The sequence below is a fragment of the Mus musculus genome, chromosome 15, assembly GCF_000001635.26.
Source record: "Mus musculus strain C57BL/6J chromosome 15, GRCm38.p6 C57BL/6J".
NCBI classification, from domain to species: domain Eukaryota; kingdom Metazoa; phylum Chordata; class Mammalia; order Rodentia; family Muridae; genus Mus; species Mus musculus.
This window is the reverse complement of record NC_000081.6, coordinates 9,333,047-9,355,630: the sequence shown is the minus strand read 5'-3', so window position 1 is coordinate 9,355,630 and position 22,584 is coordinate 9,333,047. Positions and strand designations below refer to the sequence as shown.

Below are 22,584 nucleotides of genomic sequence, written 5' to 3'. Positions count from 1 at the left end.
AAAACTGTGACAAAGTTATCTAGTTATGTTTGTCTTTGTGAATAAATTAGACAAACAGTTTGGCTATAGTTGCTGCCTGGCAGGAAACTGCAGTACGGGCAATTTTTTCACAACACTAAAGTTGTGAAGAACGTTTTAACTGTAAGTCATCTTAAGAAAGAGTATCAAAAATTAGAGGCGTAGATGGTTAAATTGTTCCTCTAAAATCGGTCCTTATTACAAGAGGGCCAAGATGCTCAGATTAAAAAGTATTTTACTTTTGAGTCAATACATGGCTCTGGGCAGCCCCAGAGCAGCTTGTGGCCTTTCTTTTGTCTTGCAAACAGTGCCTGAGAAAGTTTTTTCCCTGTGTTCAAGAGAATTTCTTTTTAACAGTGTTGCAGATCTATTCAGATGTTTAAAATAATGCTTAAATTCAAAGAGTTTTGCTTCTAGTGAACTGGTAATCACTAGAAAACTTTGCCTCTAGGTATGGCTAATGTAACTTTACATTATGTAAGAAAAATTTTTATTGTTTCTGCTTCTATACAAGAAGCCAAGAGTTTTAATCTTTCAGTGTATATTGTTTCCTAAGTGAAAAGTATTTTATTAACTAATGCTTCTTGAAGTTTACCTTTTTTCCCCCCCTCAGGCCATCTTTTTCTTTTTTTAAATTTTGTTAATAAAAGGGAGGAAATGTAGTCTCCCCTCCCCCAGCCTGAAACCTGCTTGCTCAGGGGTGGAGATTCCTGCTCATTTGTTCTGCCACGCCCACTGCTGGAACCTGTGGAGCCACACACGGGCACCTTTCTACTGGACCAGAGATTATTCGGCGGGAATCGGGTCCCCTCCCACTTCCTTCATAACTGAGTGTCGAAACAGTAAAATTTGAGCTTTGATCAGAATAACCGTCTTGGCTACATTTCTTTCTCTCGCCACCTAGCCCCTCTTCTCTTCCAGGTTTCCAAAATGCCTTTCCAGGCTAGAACCCAGGTTGTGGTCTGCTGGCCGGACACAACAAATACCCAATTAATAAAAGGAGACATGTTTGTTTTCTAATGAAATACAGAAAGGTCATGTATCTATTAGGGAAGTACTAGGAGGAGTGGAGAGAGGGAGGGGAAACTATAATCAGAATATAGTCAGAAAAATATTTACTTTCTTTTTTTTTTTTTCTTTTTCTCTTTTTGATGTTTTCTTCATTGACATTTCAAATGCTATAGCCTTTCTTAGTTTGCTCTCTGAAAATCCCCTCTACCCTCCCTACTCTAACTGCTCCTCAACCCACCCACTCCCAAATCCTGGGATTGGCATTCCCCAATACATGGTCATAAAATCTTGACAAGACCAAGGGACTCTCCTCCCATTGATGACCAACTAGGCCATCCTCTGCTCCATATGCAGCCAGAGACATGAGCTCTGGGGGTACTGGTTAGTTCATATTGTTGTTCCTCCTACAGAGTTGCAGACCCCTTCATCTCCTTGGGTATTTTCTGTAGCTCCTTCATTGGGGACCCTATATTCCATCCAATAGATGACTGTGAGCATCTACTTCTGTATTTGCCAGGCACTGGCATAGCCACACAGGAGACAGCTATATCAGGGTCCTGTCAGCAAAATCTTGTTGGTATATGCAATAGTGTCTGGTTTGGGTGGTTATTTATGAGATAGATCCCCAGTTGAAACAGTCTCTAGATGGTCATTTCTTCAGGCTCTACTCATACTTTTTCTCTGTAACTCCTTCCATGGGTATTTTGTTCCTCTTTCTAAGAAGAAACAAAGTATCAATACTTTGGTCTTCCTTCTTCTTGAGTTTCATGAGATTTGCAAATGGAATCTTGGGTATTCCAAGATTCTGGGCTAATGTTCACTTACCAGTAAGTGAATATCATGTGTGTTCTTTTGTGATTGGGTTATATCACGTAGGATGATATACTCAAGAGTCATTCATTTTCCTAAGAATTTCATGAATTCATTGTTTTTAATAGCTTAGTAGTACTCCATTGTATAAATACCACATTTTCTGTATCCATTCTGTTGAGTCACATCTGGGTTCTTTCCAGTTTCTGGCTATTATAAATAAGGCTGCTATGATCGTAGTGGAACACGTGTCTTATTGCACATCAGAACATATTCTGGGTATATGCCCAGGAGTGGTGTTGCTGGATCTTCTGGTAGTACTATCTACAGTTTTCTGAGAAACTGCCAAATGGATTTCCAGAGTGGTTGTATGAGCTTGCAATCCTATCAGCAATGGAGGAGTGTTCCTCTCTCACCACATCCTCACCAGCATCTGCTGTCACCTGAATTTTTGATCTTAGCTATTCTGACTGGTGTGAGGTGGAATCTCAGGGTTGTTTTGATTTGCATTTCCCTGATGATTAAGGATGTTGAACATTTTTTCAGGTGCTTCTTAGCCATTCAGTATTCCTCAGTTGAGAATTCTTTGTTTAGCTCTGTACCCCATTTTTAATAGGGTTATTTGGTTTTCTGACATACAAGTTCTTGAGCTCTTTATATATATTGCATATTAGCCCCCTATTGGATTTAGGATTAGTAAAGATCTTTTCCCTATCTGTTGGTCGCCTTTTTGTCTTATTGACATTGTCCTTTGCCTTACAGAAGCTTTGCAATTTTTTAAGGTCCCATTTGTCGATTCTTGATCTTACAGGACAAGCCATTGCTGTTCGGTTCAGGAATGTTTTCCCAGTGCCCATATATTCAAGTCTCTTCCCCACTTTCTACTCTATAAGTTTTAGTTTCTCTGGTTTTATGTAGACTTCCTTGATCCACTTAGACTTGAGCACTGAATAAGGAGATAAGAATGGATCAATTCCCATTCCTATACGTAATAACTGCCAGTTGAGCCAGCACCATTTGTTGAAAAGGTTGTCTGTTTTCCACTGGATGGTTTTAGCTTCTTTGTCAAAGGTCAAGTGACAGTAGGTGTGTGGGTTCATTTCTGGGTCTTCAAATCTATTCCATTGATCTACCTGTCTATCGCTGTGAATGTACCATGCAGTTTTTATCAAAATTGCTCTGTAGTACAGCTTGAGGTAAGGGATGGTGATTCTACCAGAGATTCTTTTATTGTTGAGAATAAATTTTATTGTTGAGTTTTAAAATGTAAATTAAAAAAATCCAATAAAATAAAAGGAAACCTGTTTATTCTAATGAGACAGAAAGTTAGTGGATCTAGTAAAGAGGAGTAGAGGGAGGGGAAACTGTAATCAGAATACATAATGTGAAAAAATTACTTTCAATAAAAGGAAAAATAAAAAGAAAGCTTTTAGGCAAGTTTGATAGGAAAGGACCAATTAATAACACAGTCATGTACAAGGGGATTTGAAGAAGAAATTTCTGGTTTCTCTATCAACTCAGTTGTGTGACATGATGTTTTCCTTGAAGCAGTTCTGTAAGAACATGTTTTGCTGAAGCAGACACATGAGAGGATGTTTTGCTGAAGCAGACACATGAGAGGATGTTTTGCTGAAGCAGACACATGAGAGGATGTTTTGCTGAAGCAGACACATGAGAGGATGTTTTGCTGAAGCAGACACATGAGAGGATGTTTTGCTGAAGCAGACACATTAGAGGACATGCAATGCTTTGCTGGAGCAGACACTTGAGAGGGTGCATGATGCTTAGAAAGAATATAAATATAACCCACAGACATGCGAGGATGCTCTTGTGTTGGTTCACTCAGCAATGCTTTGCTGGTTTTCTCTGATCTTCACTTGTCATAACTTCATAGAGACAAACATGCCAAAGAACATCTCATGGTGTTCTGGCTGTTGCCTGCCACCTCCTAGGACTCATGCTGATTCCTCAGAGCCTCAAGGTTTCTTATGGGTCAAGCTGCTGCTACTGATTTGTGTTTGGTGTTGCTGATTGGACTGGACTACCACTACTGATTTGTGTTTGGAATTGCCCCAAACAACCACTTCTAAACAAGTCTGCATTGCCTTATTAACCAGTTTTCTCTTCTATATTTGGTGAGTGGGCTAGGAGGAAGAATGAAGCATCTATGAATCCTTATTAAAGTATGATTTAAAAACTCTAAGCCTACAGGCATTCCCTCTATTAGTGAATTTACATAAGAAGGTGACAAAGTACATTGAAGAAGGTGGCTCTCCTTTCCCTGAGTTGAGAAGTTGAAGTGACAGTACTGGCATATATGACAGGAAACTTGTTGACAGGTAACTTAATAATAATAATAAGGCACAGTTCCCATGTTCTAGAGAATTACTTCAGCCCATCATTTATCTAGCCAAGAGTGAACTACCATGCACAATCCAAACACATCTATCCCTGTATCCATCAGAGCACCAAGTCATCCTTCCCCTTAAGCTCACTGAAAGCATCATGCATCCATCCTCTACCAACTTGTAAGGCTTGATTAGCAATAGTTTGGTTCAATGAAATGGAAAAGATTACCTGCCATAAGTTATTTCTTCTGTAAGTCGATGCCTAAGATCAGCAAATTTCTTTTCCTGATCTTCAGGTGGACGCCAATTAATAACTTGATATGATGGTTTTTCCTTTCTAAAATCTAAGAAAAGACCAACTGAGTAAAATTTAAATTTATCACAATATACCACACGTTATTATGGTAATAAGGACAGTTAATTTAATTAATATCACATCTATGTGGAAATTTTATTTGTTTTCCAGTGGGCTTATATTTATTTTATTCTACACAATTCTGAATTCTAATCATATTTACTGATACTTTACAATAATTCAAGAATTTTATACAGTCTACATAATGAAATATTCTAATAATGCCCTTCACTTAAAGACATAGCTACCATTTTTTCACTTTACAAGTAAGAAAACACAGAAGTAAATATTCTAAAGTGATGTAATTCAGCAACTTTGTCACCATAGTGATTTGCAATTTTTGTTAATTACAAATGAGTTTGACTGCAGTTTTCTGTGTTTCAAAGAAATATCAAAATGAAATAGATGAAGTATAATTTTGTTTGTTTGCCTTTTAATTGATATTCATTTCATATTAGTGGTTGGTTTGTTTATTTGTTGTTTTGTGATAGTCATGTTCTAACTTTTGATTGACTTTCAATTCACAAACCTACTTTTTGAAGCTGTCAAGAAATTGGATTACAAGTATGTGATAACAAACAGGTTTTATCTCTGTTTTTCTTTCTTTCTTTCTTTCTTTCTTTCTGTTTGCTTGTTTGTTTGAGAAAATACAAAGGTTCTACTCACAGTCAAGATGCAAAGTCAAAAAGAAACATGAACAGTAGGAAGGAAGGAAGGAAAGAAGGAAGGAAGGAAGGAAGGAAGAAAGGGAGGGAGGGAGGGAGGGAGGGGGGAGGGAGGGAGGGAGGGAGGGAGGGAGGGAGGGAGGGAGGGAGGGAGGAGAGAAAGTTTGCTATGCCCCAACTGGCCAGTCTGGCTCTCCCCTTATTACTCATTCACAATGAACACTATGATTTCCCTTTGAGGTTTCACTTCTGACAATTTCAAGCTATATCTCTCATCTTAAAGAAGAAAAAAACTGAATTCATCCTCTCTTGCTATTGATGAGAATTTCAAATCAAAATAAGTAGGCCTAAACCAGAATCCTCAAGTGATCCTAACTAGAGAGTTTCAATAATTTGTGTTTGAAGACTGACTATAGGTTGGGAACATCCATTCATTGTTCATTGCTCATCTGACACAGTCCCACACTAACTTGGTGTCTCAGACTCAGTCATAATTGGAGATTCCAGCACCAACTGTGGCTGACTCACCTCAGTGAATGCCTCTAATCTGCACATCTGCCAGGCGGTGCTCATATAAAGTATTAGAATGGATCCCATACACAACACAATGTACAGATGAGTAAATCCAGCAGGATGCTTGTGCCCACACAACACAGTCATCAATCACCCAGAATCCTGGAAAATGCCCTTTCTATCCCCATTGATTACACATCTGCAGATTTTTTAATGCTATTAAAATGTTCCATGGGGGGAAAACACTCAAAATTTCCATGAGTGTGGCCATTCTTTTTAATGATATTGGTTGGGTCTCTCGGGGGAAAGTTGTAAATATAAGAAACTTTTAAGTACACCCACCATTGGCAAGGGAAATGAAGCAATAACCAAAAAGAGATTAGGAGAGAGGTGGAGAACAGCTAAACAAAGCTAAAGACTATACAGGAGACATATGGAAATCCACTAGTTTAGAAGATAATTTTAAAAGAAGAAAATAAAATCTCAAAGGGCCACTGAGATGGCTCAGCAGATTAAGGTACTCACTGCCAAGGCTGGTGGCCTGAGTTTGATCTCTGGGATTCAGATACTGGAAACTCCTGCAGGCTGTCCCTTGATCTCCACACATTAGCATGCACACACACATACACAGTCAGTAAAGAAGCTTACTGTCAAAACCATTCATAAAACATGTTTTAAATTGTTTAAATAGAGATGTCATGTATACTTAGATAATGCTGATCTCAGAAGTCAAGAGCAATCAAACAAAAAGACCCTGTGCTAGTGTGGGACACATTCCTAGGAGTTGTTGATCTGGAGGCCAATGAAGCCCTCAAGACAGCATAGGCTGCTGCCATTGCTCTTGATTGCCCAGCAGATCTTGATCACATAGCTGAGGTCACCACAGCTTTGGTTATAAGGCAGAACAAACTCGAACTGGGACTGAACATGGAGCTTCCTCCCTTCTGACTGAAAGGTGCTACACAGGACACTAGGGGGCAAAATTCATCAATACTTTCACATAAATGATGGGCCTCCTATGTTACAATAGTGACCTACAGGGAAAACGTGCCCAGTGTTATGAAGGTGGTCTTCTACCTTCTGACTGGATTTAAAGCCTGTTGTACAGTGGGGTAAAAGTACCCAGCACTGTAAACTTCTTCAAACGTCCATGACTTAGGGAGGCCATATTTTGGTATGGAAGAAATTACTATTTTCTTTAACTAAATGGATATGTTTTTCAAACCACCTTATAAATATTTATGTTTATACCTGAGTATTTTAAGTATTGCTGTTAGCCTTCATTAGAGAATTTCTTTGTGCACCCAACTGTAGTAATTGCAAAGAACCATGTCTGCTCAATGTGCTGAGAACATCCAGTGCTCAGCTCTATCTACATCACTCTCTCCAGGGCTCAGGCAGCATTGCACAGAAGGGATGAGAATTGGATAAAAGCTGGATAGAGGGAAAGGGGGGGTCACAAAACATTATCTTCTGAACATGGCATGTCTGTGACTTCACTACAGCTGTGATTGCCTACACTGGACCTGACTTCCAGACAGGATAAAGAATGGCTAATGCAAATCTGCCCTCCTTGGGAAACTACTGCGGACTGTCCATGGTTGCTGAGGGGTACAGTTATTGTCATCAATGGTTTGACCACTAGTGAGCTTCCTAAACTCCAATGGATAGTCCTAGTCACATGCTTGTGCAACTAGTTACTTTAGTTAAATACAGTTGTTCTCTCAGTCTCTCTGTATCTTTCTCTCTCTCTCTCTCTCTCTCTCTCTCTCTCTCTCTCACGCACACACACACACACACACTTACACACAGACACATGAATACAGACTTGGGATTGAATTGCAAAAAAGAAGAGAAATAGACAAGAGGTTGAGAGGTTAGAGGAGTAAGTGCAGTGGTGTGACAAGAATGCATTATTTATTTGAATGAAATTGTATATAAAGACCTTCAGGTACTGCACACCTATCAACCTAGAGAAATAGAGGTTTTAGACAGAGGTATGTGGATGTGTGTGAGTGCATTTCTGTGTGTGTGTGTGTGTGTGTGTGTGTGTGTGTGTGTGTGTATACAAAATATTCACAAAGGATTATTTTTTAACCACAGAAAACTATACATAGCCTGAACTCTATCTATAGGAAACTAAATAAGTTAACCATGCCAATAGGATATGACTAAGAAATGCCTTGAATTATTCACAAATACAAATGGATGTTTACATAATATCTAAAAGAATATTTAATTTATGGTCCCATTCATGTAAAGCCCAGAAGATACAAACTAACATAGCAATATTTTATATTGACCACCAAAGCTTCCTAGGAAGTAAGATGGCCAAGAAAAAACATCGTGAAGAGCTAGGGAGGAGAAATCTTCTGTGATGACAAAACTTCACAGTGTTCAGATATTTAAACACTGATATCCATATATGTACAACTGATTGTTTTAGTTATGATGAATTTGTCAATGCTAACCCAGTAAATTACTTTTCAGAATGAAGTGTGAACAAAAGGGAAAAATAGACAGATCTGCTTTGCATGTTAAATGACTAAAAATCTAAACTAGAAATACTGTCTGTGTAAAATGTTCTTCACACATTGTTCATTAGGAGGCACAGGATACTTGGTAACCATTGGAGTTAGTTTTCAGAATCCAGGTCATGAAGGACGTATTCAAATCCACTCAGGCATTCATCCTGAATGAGAAGATTAAATTCAGATTTTAGGAAGGACAAGACAGCTGGAAGGAATTTATAGGCTAAGCCAGCAAGGACAGAGTGGTACATGAGAGAGTAGAGTGCTCTGTGAGAGAAAGTCTGGAACTGAGATTTCCTAGAAACAGGTCAATCCAAACTTGCCAATCCCTCCTCCTTTCAGCAGTGTGTTACAGAAACAGTCAAGTGGAATGATATCCAGAGGGTACACATGGCCCTCTCTATACCCTTATCCCTGATTCAATTATTGATATTTTTCAACACAGAAGAGAGTCAGTTGGCTGATGACACTTCACATGGTGATTGTGACCTCTCTCTCTCTCTCTCTCTCTCTCTCTCTCTCTCTCTCTCTCTCTCTCTATCTCTGTGTGTGTGTGTGTGTGTCTATTTCTATCTCTCTCTGTCTCTCTCTCTCTCTCTGTCTCTCTCTCTCTCTGTGTCTGTCTCTATCTGTCTCTGTCTCTGTCTCTGTCTCTTTCTGTGTCTCTGTGTGTCTCTGTGTGTGTGTTTCCCTGTATCTGTGAATTCTCATATTTAAGGATAAACACATACTTTAATTTCCTTAGACCCACTAGTAGTGAACCGACTTCACCTTACATAGTGAATGAAATGTTATACTTTGAGTTCTTCTGGATTAAAGTGAACAGTGCTGTTAGGGAAAGGAAGGCCTGCATTCTAATCTGGAAAATGAACTCTGAATGAGGGACTTCATTACATTTATCTATCTGTTTTTTGTTTGTTTGTTTGTTTGTTTGTTTGTTTTTGTTTCTGTTTTATCTAATCTTCACTATAAATAAGAACCAGCCTGCTAGAAGGGATAAAGGTTGCCTGGTAATCAAGAACAATTATAAAAACATGTCCTAGCCTGAATATTTATATCAAATCACTAAGGATCAGTGGTGTTATTGCATTCATCTACCAAAACAAGAGTGTTTACTTAAGATGTATGCTTGATAGGAAGTGAGGCATACACATATTGATACATTGCTCAGTTGTTAAAGTTTTTGCTAGTGTATACAAAGTCTTAACACTGGATGCTGATAATCGAATTTTTTGGCACATACTTATAATCCAAGAACTCAGGAAGTGGAAGAAGAAAGACAAGAAAATAAGTGTTATTATTTACTATAAAGCAATTTTGAAGCCATCCTGGGACACATGAGACCCTTTCTCAAATCAAATAGATAGTTAGGTAGATAGGTGGATTAGTAGAAAGATAAATAGATAGATAGATAGATAGATAGATAGATAGATAGATAGATAGATAAGTTAATTTAAAATGAGTCTAAGTATGTTTGTTATGGGAAGAAAAGAACTATAACTTCCAACCATTAAACCCTCCTTCCTGGCACTAATCCATTACTCGAAATTATGTATAAACCCTAAAAAACTTCAATCCTTCAAAATACATCATATAGACCTTGGGGGCAAATCAGCAGGCGGTCCCAAGTTCCCCAGAGGACTCGCAACACGATCTCAGGATCACTGGTAAGTGGAACACAACCTCAGTTCCAATCCAATCATGCCAGGCCTGAGCCAGTGGCAGGGAAGCAGAAAACCTGAGTGACCAGGGCCACAAGTCTCTTCTGGTAGGAGCCAGCTCTGCATCACCTTGTGCGTAAATCGATGGTCGGTCCCACAGACCTCAGAGGACTCTCCATGCGATCTTAGGATCACTGGTGAGTGGAACACAACATCTGTTCAAAACCAATTATGATGGGCCTTTGACAGCAGGAGCAAGGATATGGGAGCCCTGCCTGACCAGAGACTCAGGTTCCTTCTAATTGGTACTACTAAACCTTGATTTCAAACAGACCAGACAGCCCCACAATCCTCAGAGGAGACACCACTTCCAGGCATTGTAACATGCCCAGGAACTTAGGATTCCAGGATCCGAAGATGACAGGAGCTTGGTCACAAAAGAATCTTAGGGTCTCAGAGGAAGCTTGACTGCCAATAACTCTGACACACCCAGAATCTCAGGTTCACAGGAGACAGGAATCACAGGATCATAGAGAAAACTGTACTCTGAGGAGTCCTGAATCAACTGGGATTATAGGAAGGACAGGTTCCAATCAGATATATTGAGGGCAGCAAGCTTTTGAGATAATCAGATGTCAGTGAGCAAGCACAAGACTAGAAGCAACAGAAACCAAGGTTACTTGGCATCATCAGAAACAAACTCTCCAACCATAGCAAGTCCTGGATACACCATCACACCAGATAAGCAACACATGGATATAAAGTCACTTCTCATAGTGATGATGGAGGATTTTAAGAAGGAAATACAGGAAAACACAGGCAAACAGCTAGAAGCCCTTAAATAGGAAACACAAAAATCCCTTAGAGACTTACAGGAAAACAGTACCAAACAGGTGAGAGAATTGAACAAAAACATCTAGGATCTAAAGTAGAAACAATAAAGAAATCATAAAGGGAGACAACTCTGGAGATAGAAAACCTAGGAAAGAAATCAGGAACCATAGATGCAAGCATCAGCAAGAGAATAAAAGACAAGGAAGGCAGAATCTCAGGTGCAGAAGATTCCCCAAAAACATGGACACAACAATCAAAGAAAATGCAAAATACAAAAAGATCCTAACTCAAAACTTCCAGGACATCTAGGACACGATGAGAAGACCAAACCTATGGATAATAGGTATCGATGAGAATAAAGATATTAAACTTAAAGGGCCAATAAATATCTTCAACAAAATTATAGAACAAAACTTTCCTAACCTAAAGAAAGAGATGCCCATGGACATACAAGAAGCCTACAGAACTCCAAATAGACTGAACCAGAAAAGAAATTCCTCCCAACACATAATATTCAGAAAAACAAATGCACTAAATAAGGATAGAATATTAAAAGCAGTAAGGGAAAATGGTCAAGTAACATATATAGGCAGACCTATTAGAATTACTCCAGACTTCTCACCAGAGACTATGAAAGCCAGAAGATCCTTGACAGATGTTATACAGACCAGACCCTAAGAGAACACAAATGCCAGCCCAGGCTATTATAGCCAGCAAAACTCTCAATTACCATAGATGGAGAAACCAAAGTAGTCCATGACAAAACCAAATTCATGCAATATCTTTCCATGAATCCAGCCCTTCAAAGGATAATAAAGGGAAAACTCCAAAACAAGGAGGGAAATGACGCTCTAGGAAAAGCAAGAAAGTAATCCTTTAACAAACCTAAAAGAAGATAGCTATAAAAATAGAATCCCAACTCTAACAATAAAAATAACAGGAATTAACAATTACTTTTCCTTAATATCTCTTAACAGCAATGGACTCAATTCCCCAATAAAACACATAGACTAACAGACTGGCTATACAAACATGACCCAACATTTTGCTACATAAAGGAAACCCACCTCAAGGACAAAGACAGACAGTACCTCAGAATAAAAGGCTGGAAAACAATTTTCCAAGCAAACAGTCCAAAACAACAAGTAGAAGTAGCCATTTTAATATCGAATAAAATTAACTTCTAACCCAAAGTTACCAGAAAGGACAAGGAGGGGCACTGCATATTCATAAAGGTAAAATATTCCAAGAGGAACTCTCAGTTCTGAATATCTATGCTCCAAATGCAAGGGCAGCCACGTTCATTAAAGAAACTCTAGTAAAGATCAAAGCACACATTGCACCTCACACAATAATAGTGGGAGACTTCAGCACCCCACTCTCATCAATGAACAGATCCTGGAAACAGAAATTAAACAGAGACACAGTGAAACTAACAGAAGTTATGAAACAAATAGATTTAACAGATATCTACAGAACATTTTATCCTAAAACAAAGGGATATACCTTCTTAGCACCTCAGGGTACCTACTCCAAAACTGACCATCTAATCAGTCAAAAACAAGCCTCAACAGATACAAAAATATTGAAATTATCCAATTAATCCTATCAGATCACCACAACTAAGGCTGATCTTCAATAACAACATGGATAATAGAAAGTCAACATTGAAGTGGAAGCTGAACAACACTCTACTCAATAATAACTTGGGCAAGGAAGAAATGAAGAAAGAAATTAAAGAATTTTTAGAGTTTAATGAAAATGAAGCCACAACATACCCAAACGTATGGGACACAATGAAAGCAGTCCTAAGAGGAAAACTCATAGCTCTGAGTACCTCCAAAACAAAACAAAACAAAACAAAACAAAACAAAACAAAACAAAACAAAACAAAACAAACTAGAGAAAGCATACACTAGCAGCTTGACAGCACACCTAAAAACTCTAGAACAAAAGGAAGCAAATTCACCCAAGAGGAGCAGATGGCAGAAAATAATTAAACTCAGGGCTAAAATCAATTAACTGGAAACAATAAGAACTATTCAAAGAATCAACCAAACCAGGAGCTGGTTTTTTTGAGAAAATCAACAAAGTAGATAAACCCTTAGCCAGATTAACTAGAGGGCACAGGGACAGTATCCTAATTAACAAAATCAGAAATGAAAACGGAGACATAACAACAGAACCAGAGGAAATCCAAAGCATCATCAGATCCTACTGCAAAAGGCTATATGTAACAAAACTGGAAAACCTGGATGAAATGGATAAACTTCTAGACAGATACCAGGTACCAAAATTAAATCAAGATCAGATTAATAATCTAAACAGTTCCATATCCCCTAAAGAAATAAAAGCAGTCATATATAGCCTCCCAACCAAAAAAAAAAAAAAAAAAAAAAAAAAAAAAAAAAAAAAAGTCCAGGACCAGATGAATTTAGTGCAGAGTTCTATCAGAACTTCAAAGAAGACCTAATTTCAATTCTCCTCAAACTATTGCACAAAATAGAAATAGAAGGTATTCTACCCAATTCATTCTATGAAGCCACAATTACTCTGATACTTAAAAGACACAAAGACCCAACAAAGAAAGAGAACTTCCGACCAATTTCCCTTATGAATATTGATGCAAAAGTACTCAATAAAATTCTTGCTAACCAAATCCAAGAACACATCAAAGCAATCATCCATCCTGACCAAGTAAGCTTCATCCCAAGGATGCAGGGATGGCTTAATATACAATGTAATCCACTAAATAAACAAACAAACTCAAAGACAAAACCCACATGATCATCTTGTTAGATGCTGAGAAATCGTTTGACAAAATGCAACACCCCTTCATGATAAAAGTCTTGGAAAGATCAGGAAATCAAAGCCCATAACTAAACATAAGAAAAGCAATATACATCAAACCACTAGCCAACATCAAACTCAATGGAGAGAAACTTGAAGCAATCCCACTAAAATCAGGAACTAGACAAGGCTGCCCACTTTTTCCCTATATATTCGATATAGTGCTTGAAGTCCTAGCCAGAGCAATTAGGCAACAAAAGGAGATGAAAGGGATAGAAATTGGAAAGGAAGAAATCAAAATATCACTATTTGCAGATGATATGATAGTATATATAAGTGACCCTAAAAATTCCACCAGAGAACTCCTAAACCTGATAAACAGCTTCAGTGCAGTAGCCGGATATAAAATTAACTCAAACAAATCAGTGGCCTTTCTTTACACCAAGGTTAAACAGGATGAGAAAGAAATTAGGGAAGCAACAGCCTTCACAATAGACACAAATAATATATAATACCTTGGTGTGACTCTAACTAAGGAAGTGAAAGGTCTGTATGATAAGAACTTCAAGTCTCTTGAAGAAAGAAGTCAAAGAAAATCTCAGAAGATGGAAAGGTCTCCCATGCACATGGATTGACAGGATTAATATAGTTAAAATGGCTATCTTGCCAAAAATAACCTACAGATTCAATGCAATTCCCATCAAAATTCCAACTCAATTCTTCCCTGAGTTAGAAAGGGCAATTGGCAAATTCATCTGGAATAACAAAAAACCTAGGATAGCAAAAACTATTCTCAACAAAAAAGAATCTTGGGTGGAATCAGCATGCCTGACCTAAAGCTGTACTACAGAGCAATTGTGATAAAAAAAAAACTGCATGGTACAGGTATAGTGACCAACAGGGAGATCAATGGAATAGAATTGAAGACTGAGAAATGAACCCACAAACCTATGGTCACTTGATCTTTAACAAGGGAGCTAAAACCATCCAGTGGAAAAAAGGCAGCATTTTCAACAAATGGTGCTGGCACAACTGGCAGTTATCATGTAGAAGAATGCAAATTCATCCATTCTTATCTCCTTGTACAAAGCTCAAATCTAAGTGGATCAAGGAACTCCACATAAAATCAGAGACTCGGAAACTTATAGAGGAGAAAGTGGGGAAAAGCCTTGAAGATATGGGCACAGTGGAAAAATTCCTGAACAGAACAGCAATGGCTTGTGCTGTAAGATCAAGAATCAAAAAATGGGACCTCATAAAATTGCAAAGCTTCTTTAAGGAAGAAGACACTGTCAATAAGACAAAACGGCCACCAACACATTGGTAAAGGATCATCTCCAATCCTAAATCTGATGGAGGCCTAATATCCAATATATACAACGAACTCAGGAGCTGGACACCAGAGATTCAAATAATCCCATGAAAAAAGGGGGTAGAGAGCTAAACAAAGAATTCTCAACTGAGGAATATGGAATGACTGAGGAGCAACTGAAAAATATTTCAACATCCTTAATCATTAGGGAAATACAAATCAAAACAATCCTGAGATTCCACCTTACACTAGTCAGAAGGGGTAAGATAAAAATTCATGTGACAGCAGATGCTGGCAAGGATGTGGAGAAAGAAGAACACTCTTCCATTGCTGGTGGGATTGCAAGCTGGTACAACCACTCTGGAAATCAGTTTGGCAGTTCCTCAGAAAATTGGGCATAGTGCTACTGTAAAATCCAGCAATACCCCTCCTGGGTATATACCCAGATGATCCAACTTGTAATAAGGACACATGCTCTGCTATGTTCATAGCAGCCTTATTTATAATAGCCAGAAGCTGGAATTTATAATAGCCAGAAGCTGGAATGAACCCAGATGTCCCTCAACAAAAGAATGAATACAGAAAATATGGTACATATACACAATGGAGTACAACTCAGAAATTAAAAACAATGAATTTATGAAACTCTTAGGCAAATGGATGTATCTGGAGGATATCATCCTGAGTGAGGTAACCCAATCACAAAAGAACACACATGATATGCACTCACTGATAAGTGGATATTAGCCCAGAAATTTAGAAGACCTAAGATGCAATTTGCAAAACACATGAAACTCAAGAAGAAGGAAGGCCAAAATGTGGATACTTCATTCCATTTTAGAATGGGGAACAAAATACCCATGGAAAGAGGAGTGGCTCTTGGTCCTGTGAAGCCTCTATGCCCCAATATAGGGGAATGGCAGAACCAGGAATGGGAGTGGGTGGGTTAGAGAGCAGGAGAAGTGGGGAGGAGATAGATAGGGGATTTTCAGAGATGAAATTAGGAAAGGGGATAAAATTTGAAATGTAAATAAAGAAAATATCTAATGGATCACAGGGCTCCCAATGGAGGAGCTAGAGAAAGAACCCAAGGAGCTAAAGGGATCTGCAACCCTATAGGTGGAACAACATTATGAACTAACCAGTACCCCGGAGCTCTTGACTCTAGCTGCATATGTGTCAAAAGATGGCCTAGTCGGCCATCACTGGAAAGAGAGGCCCATTGGACATACAAACTTTATATGCCCCAGTACAGGGGAACGCCAGGGCCAAAAAGGGGGAGTGGGTGGGTAGGGGAGTGGGGGTGGGTGAGTATGGGAGTGGGGGTGGGTGGGTATGGGAGTGGGGGTGGGTGGGTATGGGGGACTTTTGGTATAGCATTGGAAATGTAAATGAGCTAAATAACTAATAAAAAATGGGAAAAAAGAAAATATCTAATTTTAAAAACTATTTTATCTTAAATAATGTCCCTTAAAAAATACATCATATACTTTTTCTTTTTTTTCCCATTTTTAATTAGGTATTTAGCTCATTTACATTTCCAATGCTATACCAAAAGTCCCCCATACCCTCCCACTCCCCTACCCACCCACCATTACATAAGACATTGTAACATAAGACACCATTACATAAGACAATGTAACTCATTGTACATAAGACACCATTACATAAGACAATGTAACTCATTTCCAAGTGTTTATCTTCATAGGACAGTCAGATTGTACTAGACCTACCTCTTATAGATCAATAATTATTCAACACCATTAAGTTAAAAACCCTGATTGTAGCACATTAAGGCTTGGGGCACATACTGTAATCATAATCAACCTATACTCAGAAGTAAGTAAATTACAGAAGTATATCATATGTGGCCAAGACTACATAGTCTAATGAGATCCATAAAACTTACACACACACACTCACACACTACAACTTAACTCTCAACAAGGCCAAATACAGAAATTTTGTCAAACAGTTCTATAAAAAATCATCATTTGTTATTTAAGTAATTTACTGTAATAATTGATTTTAAAGATACCTGGGATATTAGCACTTTCATAAAGAAGTTTGGTCACATTGTGGCCACCTTCATGAAGAACTTGCGACACACGGCTTATCACTATATAATGGCTTGCACCTAGAAACAATACATAAGGTTTATTTTTTGTGGAGATTAAGGAAAATGGTTCTGATTACCATAGATAGCTGACATAAAGAAATCCAAAACTAAGTGTCAAAGCACAGAATGCCTCAGGATGCCTCGATGGAAACCAGCTCTTTCATGCCCTCTATTACATTGTAGGTAACACCCAAAACAGGACCCAGAGCTTTGACCAATAGTGATCTTTCAACAAAGATGTGAGGGTCATGCCTGGAGAAATGGCTCAGCAGTTAAGAGTGCTTGCTTTTCTCACAGAGGATTTGGCTTCAGTTCTCAGAAGTCAGTCATGTGATGGCTCACAACCATATGAAACTCTAGTTCCAGGAGGTCCAACCCTTTCTTCTAACCTTCGCAGGCTTTCCATGTGCATAATACACTAACATACATGCAGGCAAAACACACATATGTAAAATGAAAATAAATAAAATCCTTTTTTAAATTTAGACATTCTTCATCTTATGGTGAAATTCCCCTATACCAGCCCCCCACCCTGCTTCCCTACCCACCCACTCCCATTTCTTGGCCCTGGTGTTCCCCTGTACTGGGGCATATAAAGTTTGCAAGACCAAGGCTCCTCTCTTCCCAGTGATGGCCAACTAGGCCATCTTCTGCTACATATGCAGCTAGAGACATGAGCTCTGGGGGCACTGGTTAGTTCATATTGTAGTTCCACCTATAGGGTTGCAGACCCCTTCAGCTCCTTGGGTACTTTCTCTAGCTCCTCCATTGGGGGCTCTGTGTCCCATCCAATAAATGACTGTGAGCATCCACTTCTGTGTTTGCCAGGCACTGGCATAGCCTCACGAGAGACAGCTATATAAGGGTCTTTTCAGCAAAATCTTGCTGGCATATGCAATAGTGTCTGCATTTGGTTTCTGATTATGGGATGGATCCACCTGTAGGGCAGTCTCTGGGTGGTCCATCCTTTCCTCTCAGCTCCAAACTTTGTCTCTGTAACTCCGTCCATGTGTATTTTGTTCCTAATTCTACAAAGGGGCAAATTATCCACACATTGGTCTTCCTTCTTGAGTTTCATGTGTTTTGCAGATTGTATCCTGAGTGAGGTAACCCAATCACAAAAGAACTCACATGATATGCACTTGCTGATAAGTGGGTATTAGCCAAGAAACTTAGAATACCCCCAAAAAATAGTATTTTAAAAAGCAAATAGAATGTAGCATCAGAATTGTTAACACTAATATACAAGACCCCACTCTAAAACTACTCCATAAGAATTTTTTATGCAACATTAGAAAGGTGAGTTTTACTCCTGCAAGAGGCAGCCCATGCTCTTGACCCTTGTGTCCCTCTAACATGAGCAGAGTAGAAGGCTCAAGCCCACGGCTCCAGTCAGTGTTTTGCCACTGCTGAGATCCTCAGGCTCCATCCCTGAAAGTGCACTGAGGGTGGCGCCCTGCCATTTGAGAGCAGCTGAGAACAAACATCCCTTTATACAGGCACACTTTTAACTTTTGCATTCTATTATCCTAGACAAACAAAAAGTAAGTAAGTAACACGTGAGCCATAAAATACAGAATTATAACACCTATCCATCTACAATATTGTTAAGAAAGCAGGAAAAGCACACAAGGGCCCATAGAACCCTTGAGAAGATGCCCACCCATTCTTTCAGTTTTACCTTGGCAGAAAATATTCCTAATTTTCACCCCTTGGAAACATAAGATAAGTCCCTGAATATTTTGCCCCTACCACTGAGAATGTTCTAGAATGCTAGGGTTTTACGACTCAGGTAAATCTTTGACACCAGTCCTGTATAATGATTATTTTTGCAGAGCTTAAAAGAAAACTTCTGCTTTCCATAAAATCATCATCTAGCTGAGGTAGTTAGAAATAGTGAAGAGGGACCAGTGGAGGCTAACTTACCCGTTCATTGTTAAATCCAGAATGTCTATAGCTTTGCCATAAAATAACAGATAATTTGGCTTGTGGGTAATATCTATTATAAGTGAGTTATGATCACAGGTTAGAAATTAAGAGTTTGTCGTCCTTTGCAGATCTTTGAAGGTTAATTTTGCTTAAATTCTTACCTGGCACAATGCGATAACCCTTTCATCACGTCTGCCACACTATTCTGTCTGTGTTCTTTCTTGCCCTAATTCTTCAGTCATATTCTATTCAACTATAAATACAAACAAGTTGACCATTTGAAAAAGAATGTTTTCACAAAGCCTATATACAGCCTTCATGTGACCTGTTATCAGTTGTCACTAATGTGTATTTCTCCTAGCTAACCCAGTCTTTTATCAGTGATCCATGTATATGAAGCTGCTGTTATCATGAGCTCCAGACCAAACCATGGAGCCAGGATGTTTGTGGTGTTAAGGGTAATGGATTAGGTCCTGGAATAAGATGATGTCCTGGTGACATGCGAACTTTGAGGCCTGGGTGCTTATAAGAAGGAGAACATCTTTTAAAAACCAAAAGGTTTATGAATGTTAGCCTACCCAGAAAAATCAAGAAATGTTCACTGCTCCCTTTGTTGGATGAATAGGCAGATCACTTTTCCTGATCTGCCTCCCACCCACTCACAACTAAAACCCCAGTAGAGAAGCCTTTCTTACAACCCCACCCCCCCCTGCATTCCTCCTTCTGTTTCCACATCACATTATATCACCATCTACTGCTGTTCTCTCCCTTGGGTAGAGTCCTCTCTAAGCACAACTTTACACACACTCCATAGCCCCTGCCCCAGGTGTGGTCCACACCTAGGTAGAAAAACCTCATGCATGGTCAACTATGTGTCATTTTTGTGAAACATGTTAACCCAGGCATTACAGTCTCACAAGGCTCTACATTCCCAACAAGAACTTACTCAGTGTAGATATAGTCAGGATTTTTGCAGCCTCCAAGAGAATAACCTCAAGGAAAAGGAAGCTCATGAGAAGCCAACGCCGATGTGCTGCCATCTGTAGAATATGTGGAGCCCTGACACAGGTTGCACACCTAAAGAGCTGTGCCCCACTAAGGGACCCTGTAAGCCTCTGTCACAAAGCACTGTCTGTTGCCTCAGATGGACTAAAGGCAGAAGATATTTTCTGTTCTTTTTCCAAATGCCCTTTTACCCTTGGCCTTTTCTCTGCTAATCTCTTTCCAGCTGATGTTGCATCATCCTCCTTAACTAGAGTTAAAAGAAAAACAAATGGAGAATTAATACATAACTTGTCTTTTCGTTTTGTTTTGTTTTGTTTTTGTTTTTCAAGACAGGGTTTCTCGATATAACCCTGGCTCTCCTGGAACTCACTTTGTAGACCAGGCTGCCTCGAACTCAGAAATCCGCCTGCCTCTGCCTTTCGAGTGCTGGGATTAAAGGCGTGCGCCACCACACCCAGCTATAATTTGTCTTATAGCCACAATATTTCTTTGCTGCCACAATATATCTCTAAAGTGGGAATGTAGGGACCTTGGGAAATCCTGTCAATGAGAATATCTTAAAGTGGAATATATCGTAAATATTTTTTAAGCCTAGTCATAAGCTCACAAGATGCTTCTCCCTCTGACACTCCTCTATCTATTTTCTATCGTCACTTCTGGAACAATTACCCTGGGTACCGGTTTTAAAATCTCCAGTGACGTCGATCATAAACATATCTTCGAGAAAAGCAATCAAGATTATTGCTTGACATCTCTCACTAGTCACAGATGCATGAAAATGTGCTAGTTGCCTGTGTAACTGAAAGACAGAAAAAGGAAAAGGAAAAAAAAAAGCTAAACCTCCACTTCTGAATGAACAGCATGAAACAGAACAGAACTATTCCACAATCCTTCCAAGGGCAAGCTCAGGACAGAGTCCAGATCTGTTTACTTGTAAATCAACAATGAAGGAAGGAGCACACTGCTCCGAGCAGTCATCTTCACACTCCAGTGTAAAACCAAAGTGCTTTAGCCAAGTTTCTCAGTGCAAAGTTTCCAGCTCCAAAGCACAAAGAGAATCTGATTCCCCTGAGGTTCTTTTATTGTTGAGAAGAGTTCTTGCTCTCGTAGGTTTTTTGTTATTCCAGATGAATTTGCAAATTGCTCTTTCTAACTTGGTGAAGAATTGAGTTGGAATTTTGATGGGGATTGCATTGAATCTGTAGATTGCTTTCAGCAAGATAGCCATTTTGACTATGTTCATCTTTCCAATCCATGAGCATGGGAGATCTTTCCATCTTCTGAAAACTTCTTCGATTTCTTTCTTCAGCGACTTGAAGTTCTTATCATACAGATCTTCCACTTCCTTAGTTAGAGTCACACCTAGGTATTTTATATTATTTGTGATTTTTGTGAAGGGTAATGTTTCCCCAATTTCTTTCTCAACCTGTTTATTCTTTGTGAAAAGAAATACCACTGATTTGTTTGAGTTAATTTTATATCAACCTACTTCACTGAACCTGTTTATCAGGTTAAGGAGTTCCTTGGTGGAAATTTTATGGTCACTTATATATACTATCATATCATCTGCAAAAAGTGATATTTTGACTTCTTCCTTTCAAATTTGTATCCCCTTGATCTCCATTTGTTGTCTAAATGCTCTGGCCCAGACTTCGAGTACTATATAGAATACGTAGAAAGAAAATAGGCAGCCTTGTCTATTCCCTAATTTTAGTGGGATTGCTTCAACTTTCTCTCCATTTATTTCAATGTTGGCTACTGGTTTGCTCTCTATTGCTCTTATTATGTTTAGGTATGGGCCTTGAATTCCTGATCTTCCCAAGTCTTTTATCATGAATGGGTGATAGATTATGCCAAATGCTTTCTCAGCATCTAACAAGATGATCATGTGGTTTTTGTCTTTGAGTTTGGTCTTATAGTGGATTATGTTGATGAATTTCCATATATTAAACCATCCCTGCATCCCTGGAATGAAGCCTACTTAAACTTGATGAATGATCGTTTTGATGTGTTCTTGGATTCAGTTAGTGAGGTATTTATTAGGTATTTTTACATAAATATCCATAAGGAAAATTGGTCTGAAGTTCTCTTTCTTTGTTGTGTCCTTACATGGTTTAGGTATCAGACTAATTGTAGCTTCATAAAATGAATTGGGTGGAATACCTTCTGTTTCTATTTTGTGCAATAGTTTGAGGAGAATTGGAATTAGGTCTTCTTTAAAGGTCTGTAGATCTCTGCACTAAATCCGTCTGGTCCTGGGATTTTTTTGGCTGGGAGACTATTAATGACTGCTTCTATTTCTTTAGGGGATATGGGACTGTTTAGATCATTAACTTGATCCTGATTTAACTTTGATACCTGGTATCTGTCTAGAAATTTGTCCATTTCATCCAGGTTTTCCAGTTTTGTTGAGTATAGCCTTTTGTAGAAGGATCAGATGGTGTTTTGGATTTCTTCAGGATCTGTTGTTATGCCTCCCTTTTCATTTCTGATTTTGTTAATTAGGATACTGTCCCTGTGCCCTCTAGTTAGTCTGGCTAAGGGTTTATCTATCTTGTTGATTTTCTCAAAGAACCAGATCCTGGTTTGCTTTATTCTTTGAATAGCTCTTATTGTTTCCACTTGGTTGATCCCTTTTTATTTTATTAAAATTTGAGGCTGGTCTAGGCCTCTGCAGTCATGT

The 22,584-nt window shown here is 38.8% G+C and overlaps 1 protein-coding gene across 3 annotated transcripts in view; it reads right to left on the bottom strand.

The window, feature by feature from the left end:
- The window catches only part of Ugt3a2 (UDP glycosyltransferases 3 family, polypeptide A2), a 35,405-nt gene extending 15,325 nt beyond the window's left edge, over nt 1-20,080 (bottom strand). Inside the window, exons 1-3 of one of the 3 annotated variants that reach the window (NM_144845.3) lie at nt 19,843-20,033; nt 16,887-16,985; nt 4,417-4,531 (exon numbers count right to left, since the gene is read on the bottom strand). In NM_144845.3, the coding sequence (NP_659094.1) occupies nt 4,417-4,531; nt 16,887-16,985; nt 19,843-19,936 (308 nt within the window). In that variant the 5' untranslated portion in view covers nt 19,937-20,033. Of the gene's footprint in view, nt 1-4,416; nt 4,532-16,886; nt 16,986-19,842 lie in introns of all 3 variants that reach the window. The other 2 variants (XM_006520049.1, XM_011245349.1) reach the window with 2 other exon arrangements.
- Between the last annotated feature and the right edge of the window lie 2,504 nt (nt 20,081-22,584).